Genomic DNA, 18,620 nt, shown 5'->3' with positions numbered 1-18,620 from the left:
GACTTTTCGGCCGAATAAATCCTGATGTGCAGGCTAAAAAATTTTTATCCTCCGTCAACACAACGTCCAATTTTCGTCTCATTAGTAGAGTTTGACGGAAAAAAATCTTAAGAGCAAGACTAGGCATGCTCAGAGACGAAAGAATACATACAAAACAATCCAACACATGACATCACTTCTGAAGTAGAATTCTGTCATACGGGAAAATTCGTATGAAAATAACCTCTTCACTTACCACATCAGACTAGCATGCCACAAAAAATGGACGACAGATCGTTCGATAATCTGATCGTGTGTACGGGGCTTAAAGCTGGATACACACTATCCAACTTTTGTGGTTAGATTTCCTTCAGATTTACCTTTTCTATGTAGTGCAGGGGCCGGCCTAAATGCATACAAATTGAAAGTGTTTAGGTTTGACCTCATATTATATGGTTTTGGTAAGTCTAAAGGAAAAAGTCTTCAGAAAATCTTATAGTGTGTATGGCCTGCCTGAAGGACCAACACTCAAAGCTAAAAACAGATAAGGCTGTGCTTTATCTGTGGGGGGACCTGCCAACATGAACAGAAGGAGAGCACAGAGAATGAATATTTTTCTTAAGACCAAGACAGAAAAGAACCAGAGGGGAATGATTTCAAACAGAGGCCAACGTCAAACCTGAAGCACTGAAAAGTTGATCAATTAGAACCCATCAAAAACAGGTGGAACAATCAAATTTTAATGCAGAAAATTAAGGCATAAGGACAAGTTTATGTGGTCAACAAGAAATTGGGTCAACCCCTTGAAAAACAGGTCCTGAAGAGATCCTGTTCCCTGATCCTAGGGAGTCATGGGGGTAAAGGCTTATGGCTTTCCCAGGTAGACTGGCTGGTCTTTTTCTCTAGGGCCTGGTTGGTCTTAGGCTTCCTGTTAAGGTGGGTCATTGTCAGATCAACAGTGGCAATATACCACTGTTTAACTAAGAGCTAAAGGAGACTCCGATGATGTAAACTTCATAACTACCGGGTCACTGCATTCCAGATTACAGAAGTCGGTGTCTTTAGAAGGTAAAGAGTAAAAGCTCCTGGGTTCACCTGCTGCAGTGGAACGGTCAGCAAAAGTGTGGATCAAGACATTTTACAAATGATTTTTCAGGTAATTAACTACTTATCGCCCGCCCACTGTCAAATGACGGCAGGAACGGTGCGGCTTTCGTTCTGGAACAGCCTCTCTCATGCGCAGTGCAGCGATCGTGGCAGCACCGTGTTGCTAGGACACGGCGCAACCCAGATCTTGGTAAAGAGCCAATGACGTGGCTCTTTACCCATGTGATCGGCTGTGTCCAATCATATAGGTACAGCGTAGCATGACCGCACAATTGTCATTCAAAGTGTGACAGCGCTGAAAGATGAAAATTGGCCTGGGCAGGAAGGGGGTGAAAGGGAAAGTGAAAGGGAACTGTATTGAAGTGGTTAAAAAGGCACAGGACAAAGGCTATTGCCAGCTAAACTTCCTTCCTATCTAAAAGGTATAATTTTTTTTTTTGAATGTGGGTTAAGATAAAAACTGAATTTTTGTAAAATCTTACCTGTAAAATTCCTTTCTCTGAGTCTTCCGACAGTCGCCGCCTCCTCTAAGTCCTCACTGATGGGTATTGTCATCTGATCCGCAGGAGTAGCTAGGCATATAGACTTAGTTAAAAACAAAAAGGCATTTGCATGTATACACCCCTGGGGGCTGTCCCATCTGGCCAATACCCCCCTGCAGTGACCACTCCCAACTCAGTTTGGTAGCATAGCAGTAAGTAACAAGAACCCCATAGAGGGGCGGGGGCGGCGACTGTCGGAGGACTCAGAGAAAGGAATTTTACAGGTAAGATTTTACAAAAATTCAGTTTTCTCTTACGTCCTCCGACAGTCACCGCCTCCTCTAAGTCCTCACTGATGGGATGTCCCAAAGCAGTATAGACATGAGGGGTGGAAGACGCAACCGTAGAACAAAGCAACACAGTACCCACATCAGAGAAAGGAATCTTACATGCACTGTAAGAGAACCTCCTGGGCAACAGAAAAAAACAATGCTCAACAGGAGCAACAGCCCAGGAAAGCAAATACCAACAGCCAGGGATCCATAAAAAAAACAAGGGTCCTTCATGGCACTGCCGCACTGAGAACTTTGCGGCCAAAGGAAGCATCAGCCAATGCCAGAACATCTACCTTGTAGAATTTTGAGAAAGTGTGCACCGACGACCAAGTCGCAGCCTTGAATGAAGGTGCGAATCAAGGAATTAGATGCCACAGGGCGTTGGAAAAGGATAGCCAGAGCAGACACCTGACCCTTATCGTGGCCAGCGCCAAGCGCTGATCCACTCCAGACTGGAGGAAAGCCAACACTCTTGACACAGAGTACGAGCGAGGGGAAAACCCCCTGGACTCACAACAGGCGAAATAAGTTTTCCAGGTACGGTAATAGATTTTACCAGAGGAGGATTTCCTAGCCTTGATTAGAGTACGGATAACCTCAGGGGAGAGACCCTTGTCCCTCAGGACCTGGGTCTCAGCAACCAGGCCGTTAAAGCCAGCGACTGTAAAGCAGGATGGAAGATCGGTCCTTGAGACAGAAGATCTTCCCGCATTGGCAGTCGCCACGGAGGCGCCACTGCCAGGTGAACAACGTCGGTGTACCAGGACCGGCGAGGCCAATCCGGCGCTACCAGAATCACCAGGTGCGGTTCCGAGGCTAGCCTACGGAGGAACCTAGACAGCAACTAAATTGGAGGAAAGGCATACATCAGACGATACTGATGCCAAGGGGACACTAACGCATCCGAGGCGTCCGCCAACGGATCGCGCGTTCTTGCCACGAACCTTTCCACCTTTTGATTTAGCCGAGATGCGAACAGATCCACGTCCGGGGATCCCCACCTCGCACACAGCATTTGGAAGACCTCCGGGTGTAAGGACCATTCCCCCTGGTCCATGGTCTGGCGACTCAGATAGTCGGCCTGCCAATTTTCCACACCCGGAATGTGAACCGCTGAGATTGCCGGGACATGAATCTCGGCCCAAGACAGAATGTCGGTCACCTCCCGGGCCGCCCGAGCACTCCTGGTGCCCCCTTGGTGGTTGATGTAAGCCACCGCAGTAGCATTGTCCATCTGTATGCGGACAGGAAGGCCCCGGAGACGGTCCGACCACTGGAAGAGACAGAGTTTTATCGCTCGTAGCTCCAGCACATTCATCGGGAGGGAGGACTCCTCCTCCCACCAAGTGCCCTGGGCAGACAGGTTGCCCAGGACTCCACCCCAGCCCAACAGGCTGGCATCCGTGGTAACCACTGTCCACATCAACGGACGGAAGGACTTGCCTTCCACCACCGACGGGGACTGGTTCCACCATAGAAGAGCCAATCTGATCTGGCGACTCAGGGAGACACCCAGATCCAAGGACTGAGGAAGTCTGTCCCACCTGGCCAGGATCTCCGACTGGAGAGCCCGCGTGTGGAACTGGGCAAAGGGAATCGCCTTGAAGGCAGACACCATCAACCCCAGGCCCCGCATGCAGGTCCTGAGTGACGAGGACGGATTGTCCCTGAGGGACCCGAGTTCGTCCCGCAAAGTCCGGAGCTTGTCCTCCGGCAAGAAAACCTTTGCCTGAGCAGAGTTCAGAACCATTTCCCGCTAGGGAAGGCGAAGCGGCGGAGACAATGTTGAATTTTGAACATTAATGGCCCATCCGAACTCCTGGAGCGTCTGTACCGTGAAGAACAGACCGCGCACAAGGTCCTGACTGGCACGCGATCCCATGCTCACCTGCCCAGGGCTTCTTCTGGGCGCCCTGGGCCTGGAAGGTCTTGCCCTTGGGATGGGCCCGAAAGGACTTCCGATTAGAACCAGACGCAGAACCCCCGCCTGCCTCGAAAAGACTTGGTCTTCGGGTTCTGGGGCAGCATAGAGCTCATGCCCCCCGTGACGCCTGAAACCAGGGTGTCCAAAGCCTCGCCAAAAAGGCGAGAGCCAGCTTAGGGAAAAATCAGCAACCGTTTCCCTTGAGGCCTGGTCGGCCGACCAGCCCTTCAGCCATAACAGTCGCCGTTGAAGCACCGCGACACTAGAGAGGCGAGCCACTAAGGGGGCCTCGGCCAAGGCTGCATCACACAAGTACATCACTCCTCGGTGGATTTGATGCACCAGTTTCAGCCGGGCAGGTGCAACACCAGCAGACACAAGATTGCGCTTAAGCATCTTAGTCCAATCAGCAGCCGCCTGAGCCACCAGAACGGACGCGAAAACGGGTTTGAGCAACGAACCCGCCACAGTATAGGAATGGCGAGATAGGGACTCCAACCGCCGGTCCGTGGGACCCCGGAAAACCGGGGCATCCTCAGTAGGAACTAAGGTAGCCTTGTTCAGCACGGCCACAGCGTGATCCACCTGTGGAGGCACACACCATCATGATTCCGTAGCCGGATCAAAAGGATAAAGCAACCCAAACCGACTAGGTACCAGGAATGGACGTTTTAACGTGCGCCACTGTGCATTAACAGTGTCATGGAATTCTTCCGGGCAGGGAAAAACCTGCGCAGACTTGCGGGTCCTGTGCGTCCCAAACAGGGACACAACGCCCGGAGGACAGGGCTCATCATCTAAATGTAAGGTGTCCTTAACAGACACAATCAAATCATCCATGGTCTCCCGTTCTGCAGGCGACCCCGGGGAGGGGGCATCAACCCCTTCCATCACAGCCTCCCCCTCAGACCCCAAGTGGTCCAAGTATGAGCGGGACCCTGAAAAGGGCACGCTCGCAGCAGCAGCAGACATATCACCATCTGAATCAGAGGAGAGGGACAATCTGGGTCTCTTACGAGCAGCACGTTCAGCCATCAGCATTTCCCTATTGGACACCAAAGTCGCCACTACAGCGGCCAAATCAGGTCTCAGAGGGGCCACAGGAGAACTGGGGGCCCACACCAAGGCTGGTGGAAAATTGCTATCCTGAGAATCCATGCTCAAGTGAGAAAAAAAAGGACAGTGCAAGAATTAGGTGCTGTCCCCTTAAGAGCGCTGCGAGTGCGCAGCCCACCGCTCCAGCTATACAGACCAAAAGACCCCCAAACAGGAAAGGAGACAAAACTGAGTCAGAAGCGACAGTACAGAGATATATTGAGAGCAATAACCTGCAGAGCCCCGCAGAGTGTTGCCACCACTGTCCTGCGTCAGAGGAAAGAGGAAGTGCTGCAAAAGTAGGCTGAACTAATCTGCTGCATGACCCAGGGAAAATGGCTGCCCCATAGAAACGTATGGGAGACTCCACCAAAATGGCTGCCGACATGCGGCCGAACCGAGCGCTCGGTCACCGCAAAAATGGCGGCCTATGGCGCCAAATCAGCATGTTGTATAGCCCACAGAGAAGCTCACATGCCTGCCCAGTGTAATAAAAAATGTGTGTCACCCCGCCGCGGTCCATACACAGTCTGCACCCCCAAACACCGAAGTGACCCAGGGAAGGGGACCCCCAAACACACACAGCGCCGCAGCGCATGTACAAGAGATCCCCGCAGGGAGTCACACAAGGTACAGACATGGGGAACACACAGCAACCAGGACTGCCACCCCACACAGAGGTCCCACACAGAAGTACTTACCTGTACCCGATGGCGTGGGGAGCCTCACAGAACGGAAAGCCTCTGTCCTCATCTGACAGGGAATGCCGTTTGCCAGGGACATTGCACTGCTGATACGCAGATGCGTCCAGTGAGGTAGCCACCTCACAGCTGCATCCCTGCTGCGAACAGGGATGGGTCGCTCATAGTGCCAGGGCGAACCATAGCTGAACGCTCGATGGCGGGCTGGGGGTCCATCTGACCCTCCGTGCCCTGGAGAACCAGGGCGGCCAGTCCAAATCCCAGCACCGCATGTCCATCTTCGTCCGAAGAGTTGACTAAAAACTAAAGCTGACAAAATAAACAGCTAGTAAAGAAAGAAAAAACTGAAATTTTTCAAGAAAATCAAATAAAAAATAAGATAGGCTGAGACCGAAGCCCCAGCACAGGGAAAGCCTAACTACTCCTGATGCTAGGCAAATTAAAACTGAGTTGGGAGTGGTCACTGCAGGGGGGTATTGGCCAGATGGGACAGCCCCCAGGGGTGTATACATGCAAATGCCTTTTGTTTTTAACTAAGTCTATATGCCTAACTACTCCTGCGGAGCAGACGACAATACCCATCAGTGAGGACTTAGAGGAGGCGGCGACTGTCGGAGGACGTAAGAGAAATTTAACGGTTTAGGTAAAAAAAAAAAGTGTTAAACTTTACTACCCCCCCCCATTTCTAATATTCTAAAGTAAACCATTAAGATATCGACTATTTCATAGATTTAATTTTACATTGAATCGAGTGGGTGGCATGAAATTCTTACCATGTCATTTATCTTCCCATTGTGTCCAGGGAACCGTCTTACAAGTTTCCGTGTTTCAATGTCTAAAACATTAATGCTGAAGTCATCCAGAGAAATTGCCAACATTCCACTGGGAAAATTAAGAACACAAAATTATAGAACATGTTACAACAATGGTGATAATTGCTTTTCCAAATACCTTTAAAACTATATCTAGTATTTTTTGCACTTTGAAGTGTCATTAAAGTATATCTAAAGGCAAAACTTTTTTTGGTTTTGGATAGAGTAGAGAGGGATTAGAACACCTATTACGTTTTTATTGCTGTCTGTGCCTCCATTAGAGAGATTCGCCCTATTTGTCCTTTTGTTTCATTAAAAGGAAGGCGTTGTTACACTCTTAGATGAATATCAATATTCCTCACCCTGCATCAGAACATATATAATAATATAAATAAATGTGAAATAATGTTTTAGTGTATATAAACCTATGCACAATTGTAATTCCATTCATGAACTATTCATCCCATGTAACCAACCACAAATAGATTATTGGGCATTCTTCACAGTGATTAAAATATCTAATGGTGGTAACTCAATTATATTGAATATATTAAATGTAGGCAAATAAATTTCAACATATAGGTGTCGAACAATATAAATATCATTCCAAGTCGTGCTCCAAACAAATAGTGGTGAATACAAAAAAAAAAAAAAATACTAACCATTGACTTCATTTCCGGGAACGCTGGAACACACGCAGACTGAGCGGAGGAGATTGAGTTCCTGTCATACCCCATGGTGACTATATGGCAAATATTTGTATACAGAGCTGGTGTCGGTCAGGGCACTTTTTAATGTATGTAAGGGCAACTGCTGCAGTTTTGTTATAGAATATTGTTTTTTAAGAAACGTTGTTGCATATCAGTAAGCCATTTGTCTTCCATACACACTGACTTTTTACATCTGAGAGGAAGAAGTGGTCATCTACAAGATTATAGTTCATTGGTCATTGTAAAGTCTGCTGGTCCTTGGGGGCTCTGATGAGTGCATCACACATTCATTTTTGCAAGTGGTGGAGCACTTTTTATTTGGAAGCAGCACAGATTTTACATGGATATGGATATATGGACTTTGTTATTTCACGTTTTTTTAGGACTGGCTTTTTTTGTGGTATTCTTTATTTTTTTCTATCCACCACTATTTGTTTGGAGCACGATTTGGAACAATATTTCTAAAGTTAATCAACACCTATTTTGGAATTTGCCTACATTTCATATATTAGATATAATATAGATATAATTATTGAGTTACCACTATTAGATTTTAATCACTGTGACGCATGCACATTGATCTTTTTGTGGTTGATTACATGGGATGAATAGTTCATGAATTACAATTATGCATAAGTTTATATACATTAAAACATTATTTTACATTTATTTATATTATTATATATGCACAAATGCAGGGTGAGGAATATTGATATTCATCTAAGAGTGTAACAGAGCCTGGCCTTTTAATGAAAAATTGTATTACTTATGGCGTATGCTTCAAAAGTTAAGGAACTGCAGTTACGTGTATAGTAGTTGATTTTATCAAAAAGAGTTGCGCTAAAACTAGTGAAGAATAAGTCCCAACAGTCCACATGCAATCAATTGCTCAATATGCGTAGGAAACTGGAGAATCTTGATAGCAATAGTGTGTCAATGCAGCAATACAAGAAGTGGGAGGTACTAATAGGACATCCACCCAGGTGATAAACAGACAAAGACAGAGTGAATTCCCAGCCACCATATACTGCCTCTTACCGGACAAAAGTGGATCTGGAGCAGTGAGTGGTTAAGGACCACTGCAACCTTTCACAGAATCATACAGCTCCCAGCGCTTCCGCTTCAAGATGTTGTACAATCCTATTCTGACTCCCATAGGTGCTGCATCTCACATGTATTGGGGGATATTAAACAAAAGGGACAGGCAAGTCCTCCTTTGAGAACGTTAGAATGACGAAATTAATCAGGAGGGGCTAGCCGAGCGTCTTACGTCACACCCGGAAGTCTAAGCACGGCCATCTTTTTTGGTTTGCGGAAGGAACACTGCGGGACAGACTCAGGCTGATTACTATCTGCTGTGATATGTGCTTGTTATATATCAAATGGGTGAGTGCATAATTGTGTGTATACCCAAATAAAGGTTGTTTAAATATAATGCACTATGGGAGTGTCCCTTTTGTTTAATATCCCCCAATACATGTGAGATGCAGCACCTATGGGAGTCAGAATAGGACTGTACAACATCTTGAAGCGGAAGCGCTGGGAGCTGTATGATTCTGTGAAAGGTTGCAGTGGTCCTTAACCACTCACTGCTCCAGATCCACTTTTGTCCGGTAAGAGGCAGTATATGGTGGCTGGGAATTCACTCTGTCTTTGTCGGTTTATCACCTGGGTGGATGTCCTATTAGTACCTCCCACTTCTTGTATTGCTGCATTGACACACTATTGCTATCAAGATTCTCCAGTTTCCTACACATATTGAGCAATTGATTGCATGTGGACTGTTGGGACTTATTCTTCACTAGTTTTAGCGCAACTCTATTTTTGATATATACAGATTTACATACCAGTGTTTTGAGTTTGCTGCTATAAAGGCGCTCGTATTTATTGCATTTTATAGTAGTTGATTTTAGCCATGACTGGCGATGTCCAAAACCATATACCCAATTAGTCCTGTTTACCATTATCATTTAAAGTGAACAGAAAATCAAAATTTTGGGTTGTCCCCAAATAAGTAATAGAGGGGAAATCTTCCAATGGTGACCTGGGAGGGGGGGGGGGGTGCAAAGGATTCCCTTAATTTGCAGGGATTTCCTCTCACTTCCTGTTTTGGCTATGGGACAAAATTGAAGCCAAACATCCCCAATGGCACACAGATGAAAAAAAAAAAAAAATGATGGGAGTTATACCCTCCCTTACTCGATCCATCAAATGAAAAAAAAAAATTGCTCATACTTCTACTTTAAAGAAAACAGTTGTTAAAGTTGTTCTAAAGTCAGGTGTTTTTTTTAACCTAATGCCCTAAGGTAAAAAAACCTGTCTGCAGGACCCTTTTATACTTACCTGAGCCTGATGTTGATCCAGCGATGTGCACAAGAGCCGGATTGCTGCTCTCTCCCTCTATCCTCAATGACTCAGACACAACCGTGGGAGCCATTGCTTCTTTATTTCCACCCACTTTTCTACTTCTTCCCTTAAGGTGATCCACATTACAATCTTAACCACTTAAGCCCCGGAAGATTTTACCCCCATTCCGACCAGGGGGTATTTTACGACTCGGCACTGCGTGACTTTAACTGACAATTGTGCGGTCATGCAATGTGGTACCCAAACGAAATTTACGTCCTTTTTTTCCCACAAACAGAGCTTTCTTTTGGTGGTATTTGATCACCTCTGCGCTTTTTATTTTTTGCGATATTAATAAAAAAAGAGCGAAAATTTTGCAAAAAAATGACATTTTCAACTTTGTCTTTTAAAAAATATCCAATATACTCAATTTATGTATTTTTTTTTGGCCAAAATATATTTAGCTACATGTCTTTGACAAAAAAAAATTCAATGAGCGTATTTTTATTGGTTTGCGCAAAAGTTATAGCGTCTACAAACTATGGTGTAAATACAGAAATTTACGCAGCTTTAATTTTTGACTGCCTATCTCATTTCATGAAGTGCTAAAATGGCAGGGCAGTACAAAACCCCCCCAAACTACCACTTTTTGGAAAGTAGACATCCTAAGGAATGTTCTGAGAGGCATGTTGAGCTCATTGAATATTTCATTTTTTTGTCACAGGTGTTTGAAAAATGACTAAAAATTTTTTTTTTTTTTTTTTTTTTACACAAAGTTGTCATTGAAATGATATATTGCTCACACATGCCATGGGTATATGTGTAATTACACCCCAAAATATATTCTGCTGCTTCTCCTGAGTACAGGGATACCACATATGTGGGACTTTTTGGGAGCCTAGCTGTGTACGGGACCGCAAAAACAAATCCCCACCATCAGAATTTCAAAGGGCGTACATTTTTCATTGCATTTTCTCACTACCTCTAACGGTTTAGGAGGCCCTGAAATGTCAAGATACCACAAAACCCCCCCAAATGACCCCATTTTGGAAAGTAGACAACCCAAGCTGTTTGCTAAGAGGCATGGTGAGTCCATGGAATATTTTATATTTTACCACAAGTTTTGGGAATATTACTATTTTTTTTTTTATTTTTTTTTTTTACACAACGTTGTCACTAAAAGATAAAATTCTCACACATGACATGGGTATATGTGGAATTACACCCCAAAATACATTCTGCCACTTCTCCTGAGTATGGGGATGCCCCATGTGTGAGACTTTTTGGGAGCCTAGCTGTGTACAGGACCGCGAAAACCAATCAACACTCCCAGGTTTTCTAATGGCGTAAATTGTGCATGTCACCTCTGCACTACCTGTCACAGTTTCGGAGGCCCTAAAATTCCAAGATAGCACAAACCCCCCCCAAATGACCCCATTTTGGAAAGTAGACACCCCAAGCTATTTGCTGAGAGGCATGGTGAGTCCATGGAATATTTTATATTCTGCCACAAGTTCCGGGAAATACATATATATATATTTTTATTTTTTTTTTTTTCACAAAGTTGTCAGTAAATGAAATATTGCTCACACATGCCATGGGTATATGTGAAATGACACCCCAAAATACATTCTGCTGCTTCTCCTGAGTACAGGGATACCCCATGTGTGAGACTTTTTTGCAGTCTAGCCGAGTACAGGTCCCCGAAAACCAGTCCCCGCTTTCAGGCTTTCCAAGGGCGTAAATTGTTGATTTCACTCCTGACTACCTATCACAGTTTCGGAGGCCCTAAAATTCCAAGATAGCACAAAACCCCCCCAAATGACCCCATTTTGGAAAGTAGACACCCCAAGCTATTTGCTGAGAGGCATGGTGAGTCCATGGAATATTTTATATTTTGCCACAAGTTCCGGGAAATATATATATATATATATATTTTTTTTTTTTTTACACAAAGTTGTCAGTAAATGATATATTGCTCACACATGCCATGGGTATATGTGAACTGACACCCCAAAATACATTCTGCTGCTTCTCCTGAGTATAGGGATACCCCATGTGTGAGACTTTTTTGCAGTCTAGCCGAGTACAGGACCCCGAAAACCAATCATCGCCTTCAGGCTTTCCAAGGGCGTAAATTGTTGATTTCACTCCTGACTACCTATCCCAGTTTTGGAGGCCATGAAATGCCAAGACAGCACAACCCCCCCCAAATGACCCCTTTTCGGAAAGTAGACACCCTGAGCTATTTGCAGAGAGGCATGTTGAGTGTTTTGCAGATCTCACTTTTTGTCACAAAGTTTTGGAAATTGAAAAAAGAGGAAAAAAAATGCATTTTCCTGTTTTTTCTTCATTTTCCAAAAAAAATTAGAGCTGCAAAATACTCACCATGCCTCTCAGCAAATAGATTGGAGTGTCTACTTTGCAAAATGGGGTCATTTGGGGGGGGGGTTGTGCAATCTTGGCTTTTTATGGACTTCAAAACTGTGATCGGTAGTAAGGAGTGAGATCAACAATTTACGCCCTTAGAAAGCCTAAAGGTGCGCATTGGTTTTCCGGGTCCTGTACGCGGCTAGACTGGCAAAAAGTCTCACACATGGGGTATCATTGTACTCAGGAGAAGCAGCAGAATGTATTTTGGGGTGTCATTTCACATATACCCATGGCCTGTGTGAGCAATATATCATTTACTGACAACTTTGTGTAAAAAAATAAAAAAAAATAAAAAAATTTTTTTTCCTCGAAACTTGTGGCAAAATATAAACTATTCCATGGACTCACCATACTTCTCAGCCAGTAGCTTGGAGTGTCTACTTTGCAAAATGGGGTCATTTGGGGGGGTTTTGTGCCATCTTGAAATTTCAGGGCCTCTGAAACTGTGACAGGTAGTCAGGGGTAAAATCAGCAATTTACGCCATTAGAAAACCTGAAGATGTGGATTGGTTTTCGGGGGCGCGTACACAGCTAGGCTCCCAAAAAGTCTCACACATGTGGTATCCCTGTACTCAGGAGAAGCAAAAGAATGTATTTTGGGGTGTCATTTCACATATTCCCATGGCATGCATGAGCAATATATCATTTAGTGACAACTTTCTGTAAAAAAACAACAAAAAAAAAAAAAATAATAATTTTCCCGAAACTTGTGGCAAAATATAAAATACTCCATGGACTCACCATGCCTCTCAGAAAAAAGCTTTGGGTGTCTACTTTTCAAAAAGGGGTCATTAGGGGGGTGTTTGAACAGTTCCGGCATTTTATACTCAATCTTATCCACACATCACCCACTCTTCTAACCACTTGAAAACCAAGCCTTTTCTGTGCCTTTTTGTTTACATGAAAAAATATTTTTTTTTTACTAGAAAATTACTTTGAACCCCCAAACATTATATATTTTTTTAAAGCAGAGGCCCTATAGAATAAAATGGTGGATGTTGCAAATTTTTTTGTCACACGGTATTTGCGCACAGATTTTCCAAACGCAATTTTTGCGAAAAAAATACATTTTTTTTTAATTTATTGCACAAATACACTATATAATTCCAATTTTTTTGGTAAAATTTAAAAGATGATCTTATGCCGAGTTCATAGACACCTAACATGACATGCTTTAAAAATTGCGCATGCCTGCGCAGCGACAAAAACGTATGTACATTTTTGAAAACCTTTAAAAGTCTCTACAGGTTACCACTTTAGACTTACAGAGGAGGTCTACTGCAAGAATTACTGCACTCGATCTGGCGATCGCGGCGATACCTCACATGCATGCTGCAATTGTGGTTTACATATGACACTAGACCACCGCTTGCGTGCGCCATTGCGCGCAAGCACCGGGGGTAAGGGGGGGGGCTCAATTTTTTTTTTTCTTTTGCTTTTTTATGTTATTTTGACACCTTTCCTTTAATTTTTTTTTTTTTTTAAATCATTTTTATTGTTATCATAGTGAATTTAAATATCCCCTATGATAGCAATCTGTAGTGACAGGTACTCTTTTTAAAAAAAATTGGGGTCTTTTAGACTCTAGATCTCTCCTCTGACCTTAACGCATCTGACCACACCAAAATTGGTGTGATAAAATACTTTCCCAATTTCCCAATGGCCCTGTTTATTTCTGGCGAAACAGAAGTCATAAAATGCTCGTAGCCTCCGGCATCTTAGGCCATAGAGATGATTGGAGCCATTCTCATCTCCAATTAGCTCTATGGTTAGATAATTGAACCACCGGCTGCACTCTCGGGTTAACCGGTGGGACAGGAGAGCCAGAGAAAAACCATGGAAGGCTGCGGAAGGCGGCGGTGGGGGGGGGGAGGCCCCTCCCACTGCATGTAAAAGCAGTCTAGCGGTCAATTACCTGCTAGAATTGCTTTTACATGTAAGCCGACCGCTGGCTGTAAAAAACGATACCAAGATGATGCCTAAATCTGCAGGCATCATCCTGGTATAACCACTCAAAGTCCAGCAACGTACCAGTACATTGCTGGTCCTTGTTTGGCATATAGGTTTTTTTTTTTTTCATGCAGCCTGTGGGCTGAACGGAAAAAAAGAGAACCTATCAGAAATCAGCACAGGAATAATGCGTAGTATTACTCATCATTAACCGCCCAAACAACCACCCACTGAATTTAATGATGGGTATACATGACACTATCCACGTATACCAAAATAGGATTTTAACTGCAGTGCTGAAATCAGAAAATCACCACAGCTGCTATCAGCAAAGGTATCCATATATGCTGAGCGCAAACGCTGTTTGTGTCAGAATATATAAAATCAATGCGTGGTAGCCGACGAGGGACCTGCAAGAGAAACAGGTCACAAAAGAATGAAAAAACAAACAAAGGACATTGAAAAAAAGTATAGTAGGAAGGAGTAGAAGGACATATAAAATGACTGACAACAACAGTTTTTGGATCTTCATCATTAACCGCCCAAACAACCACCCACTGAATTTAATGATGGGTATACACGGCGCTATCCACGTATACCAAAATAGGATTTTAACTGCAGTGCTGAAATCAGAAAATCACCACAGCTGCTATCAGCAAAGGTATCCATATATGCTGAGCGCAAACGCTGTTTGTGTCAGAATATATAAAATCAATGCGTGGTAGCCGACGAGGGACCTGCAAGAGAAACAGGTCACAAAAGAATGAAAAAACAAACAAAGGACATTGAAAAAAAGTATAGTAGGAAGGAGTAGAAGGACATATAAAATGACTGACAACAACAGTTTTTGGATCTTCATCATTAACCGCCCAAACAACCACCCACTGAATTTAATGATGGGTATACACGGCGCTATCCACGTATACCAAAATAGGATTTTAACTGCAGTGCTGAAATCAGAAAATCACCACAGCTGCTATCAGCAAAGGTATCCATATATGCTGAGCGCAAACGCTGTTTGTGTCAGAATATATAAAATCAATGCGTGGTAGCCGACGAGGGACCTGCAAGAGAAACAGGTCACAAAAGAATGAAAAAACAAACAAAGGACATTGAAAAAAAGTATAGTAGGAAGGAGTAGAAGGACATATAAAATTACTGACACCACAACAGTTTTTGGATCCTTTTATTTTTCTTTCTAACTGTTCCTTTACTTCTTGATTTGGGAGGGACTGCGATCATCTGCGATCTTCTCTTCCAGCTTGGGTCTCTCAAAATGTCGATGGACATCCAACATCCTTCGAGACCCTGTGTTTATGTGCCCTACACTGTGTCGTGCTGTACCCTACGCTAATAATCCACTAGTGTATGGTAGCGCTCGAAACATTCCCCGATGCAGAGACCAGGTTGGTCAGGACATTTGGGACAATAATAACGGGTGTCACGCCTAAATCCGCGCTTGCTACAGACACGACATCTTCTTTGGGGCCATCTTTGGGTAGGGGTACTCGGGAGGACATGTGAAAAATGCCTCTCATGCAGCCGGCTCACTGCATCTGGAAGGGGAAGTTGGGCAGGCATGCCTCCTGGGTACAGGTAGGCAAGGATGATCTCTTCCTGGAATTCCCGGAAAGATCCAGTTCGTCCTGACGCCCTGTATAGGACAAAGGCGTTCAGCATAGCCAATTGGTATAGGTAAACAGACACTTTTTTGTACCAGCGTCTGGCTTTACGGGCAACTAAATACGGCGCCAAAAGCTGGTCGTTAAGGTCCACCCCTCCCATGTTAAGGTTATATTCGTGGACACAGAGGGGTTTCTCCACAACGCCAGTTGCCGTAGGAATTTGGATCGTCGTGTCTGGGTGAAGGGAGGACAGAACATAAACATCCCGTGTATCCTTCCACTTCACCGCAAGTAATTTGTCCGTTTTCAAGCAGGCTCTCGCCCCCCGACTAAGACGGGAATCTACAAGCCGTTGGGGGAAGCCCCGGCGATTAGGTCGCACGGTGCCACATGCGCCAATTTGTAAATCAAGAAGGTGACTAAATAGTGGCACGCTTGTATAAAAGTTGTCCACGTACAAATGGTACCCCTTTCCGGATAAGGGTGACACCAAGTCCCAAACGATCTTACCGCTGCTCCCTATGTAGTCTGGGCAGTTGGGGGGCTCCACACAGCTATCTTTTCCCTCATAGACCCGGAAACTAACTGTATAGCCTGTGGCCCTGTCACACAATTTATACAGTTTGACCCCGTACTTGGCACGCTTGCTGGGGAGGTACTGTTTCATAGCAAGGCGGCCAGTAAATTTAATCAGGGACTCGTCAACGCAGACAACTTGTTCGGGGGTAAACAAGGCTGCAAACCGCTGATTGAAGTGGTCTATGAGGGGCCGAATTTTGTGGAGACGATCGTATGCAGGGTCTCCCCGAGGACGACAGAGTTCATTGTCGCTGAAATGCATAAATCGCAGAATTTGCTCGTATCTCGTCCTGGACATAGAGGCAGAGTACATGCGCATATGGTGAACTGGGCTAGTGGACCAATATAGCCGCAATTCACTCTGTTTAGTTATGCCCATGTGGAGGGAAAGGCCCAGAAAGATCTTAAATTCGGAAACCGTTATAGGTTTCCAGCTGAATTGTCTGGCAAGGTGTGAATTTGGGTTGGCGGCGATGAACTGTTGTGCATATAAATTTGATTGATCCACAATAGATCTGTAAAGATCTTCCGTGAAGAACAGCTCAAAAAAGTTCAGGGGCGTAAAACCAGCTGTCTCCACGTGGATTCCAGGTTGGGCGGTGAATGGGGGGAAGTACTGGCGCTGTAGTATCAGTGGGTTGCCAATTAGGAAATGCCAGCGCATCAGGGAGGGCACTATGGGCTCTACGGGCCTGTCTTCGAATACGCGGTGGCTGCGGGCCACTACTTGTGCTAGCCACCGCACCAGCTTCAACTGCACTTAGGGGACTCGCCACGTCACCAGGTCTTACTGCAGTGCTGGTTGTACTAGGTCCAGGTTGTACTAGGCCGCTGGCGCTTGCCAGGTCGCCAGAAGGATGAGCGGCACTAGTACCCACACTCTGCTCCATATGAGCACCCTGCGATTCCTGCATCACAACAACTTCAGAATGGGGTCGGGTACGCCTGGGTCTAACAGGGACCCATCTGTCGTCGGAGCTATCTGTCAGGGAGCCGCTGCCGTCATCAGGTTCATATACTGACACTAATTCGGTCATTGTAGCTTCCCCTTCGCTATCAGATGACTCGGTCAGCATAGAACTGAGAAGCTCTTCATCCCTGTACGAACGTTTGGTCATTTTGGTAACTAAATTTACTCGTACAGTGATGCAAATCACAGGTAATAAAAGCACCTGGTTGTCGAAGATTATTTCAAGCGCTACAAAAAAAACTGCTAATGCTAGCAGGGATCAGGCCTGACTCTGCTAACACAGCGGTTTTGTGTCTTGTGTTTTTTTGCAAGTGACAGTAATCTATTGATTACTACACTTGCCTGGGTGAAAGGGTTAAACGCAGGTGCTGGCCGGAATCAGTACTGATCGTGCAAACACTGCGTTTTGGGAACCCTAAACTATGGGGGCGCTAGTATAGTTCTGATCAGATCAGATATTGATCTGTTCAAACACTATACTAGAAATGGAAGTGTAGGTGCGTGCGTGCGTGTGTGGCAATCAAGGGGTTACTTCTAAACTATGCGCTGGGGATCTGGGGGGGGTGGCGGGGACCCTAAACCTCCTTTGGGAAAGAAACTAGCTAGCTAGCGCAACCTCAAGTAACAATGACACCAATACAAAATACAGTAAAAACAGTATATTATGTGTGTATTAGTGCTAATGTGACAGAGGGTGTAGGGGTTAACGGGATGTGATCAGGGGGGGATCAGGGGTTTAAATCTTTATTGGAAGGGACTGGCGGGTATCCTAAGGATAAAAGGAACGGTGGCAAGCGCTAAACCTGGTCACAAGTCACACTTATACGGGTATATAGAAAATGCTATATACTGTATACAGTGTGCGTTGTGGCAGGGGGTGTAGGGGTGATCAGGAGGGGATCAGGGGATTAAATCTTTATTGGGCGGGTGGGGGGGACCCTAAACCTTCTTGGGACAGAAACTTAGTCGCCTGCGCTAATTCTGATCACAATGACACTAATACAAAAATACAAAAACACAGTATATTACGTTTGTATTAGTGCTGATGTGACAGAGGGTGTAGGGGTTAACTAGCGGTGATCAGGGGGGGATCAGGTGGGATCAGGGGCTTAAATCTTTATTAGGGGGGGGGTGGCGGGTAATTCAAGTGGAAAAAGGGGGGTCGCAAGCGCTAGACCTGACCACAAATCACACTTATACGGGTATATAGCAAAATGCTATATACTGTATACGGTGTGTGTTATGGCAGGGGGTGTAGGGGTGATCAGGGGGGGGTCAGGGGCTTAAATCTTTATTGGGCGGGTGGCGGGGACCCTAAACCTTCTTGGGACAGAAACTTAGTCGCCTGCGCTAATTCTGATCACAATGACACTAATACAAAAATACAATAACACCGTATATTGCGTTTGTATTAGTGCTGATGTGACAGAGGGTGTAGGGGTTAACGGCGGTGATCAGGGGGGGTTCAGGGGGGATCAGTGGGTTAAATCTTTATTAGGGGGGGTGGGGGGTAATTTGAGTGGAAAAGGGGGGGTCGCAAGGGCTACACCTGTTCACAAATCACACTTATAC

The 18,620-nt window shown here is 45.0% G+C and overlaps 1 protein-coding gene across 1 annotated transcript in view; it reads right to left on the bottom strand.

Annotated features, from left to right (window-relative positions):
• WDR36 (WD repeat domain 36) overlaps positions 1-18,620 on the bottom strand; it is a 129,588-nt gene that overhangs the window by 45,353 nt on the left and 65,615 nt on the right. Inside the window, 1 exon segment of the mRNA XM_082269281.1 lies at positions 6,397-6,505. Within this exon segment, the coding sequence (XP_082125407.1) occupies positions 6,397-6,505 (109 nt within the window).

Source organism: Pelophylax lessonae (genome assembly GCF_965119305.1).
Source record: "Pelophylax lessonae genome assembly, chromosome: 1".
Classification (NCBI taxonomy): Eukaryota; Metazoa; Chordata; class Amphibia; order Anura; family Ranidae; genus Pelophylax; species Pelophylax lessonae.
Note: the sequence above shows the minus strand (reverse complement) of the source record. Positions and strands in the feature narration are given on the sequence as shown.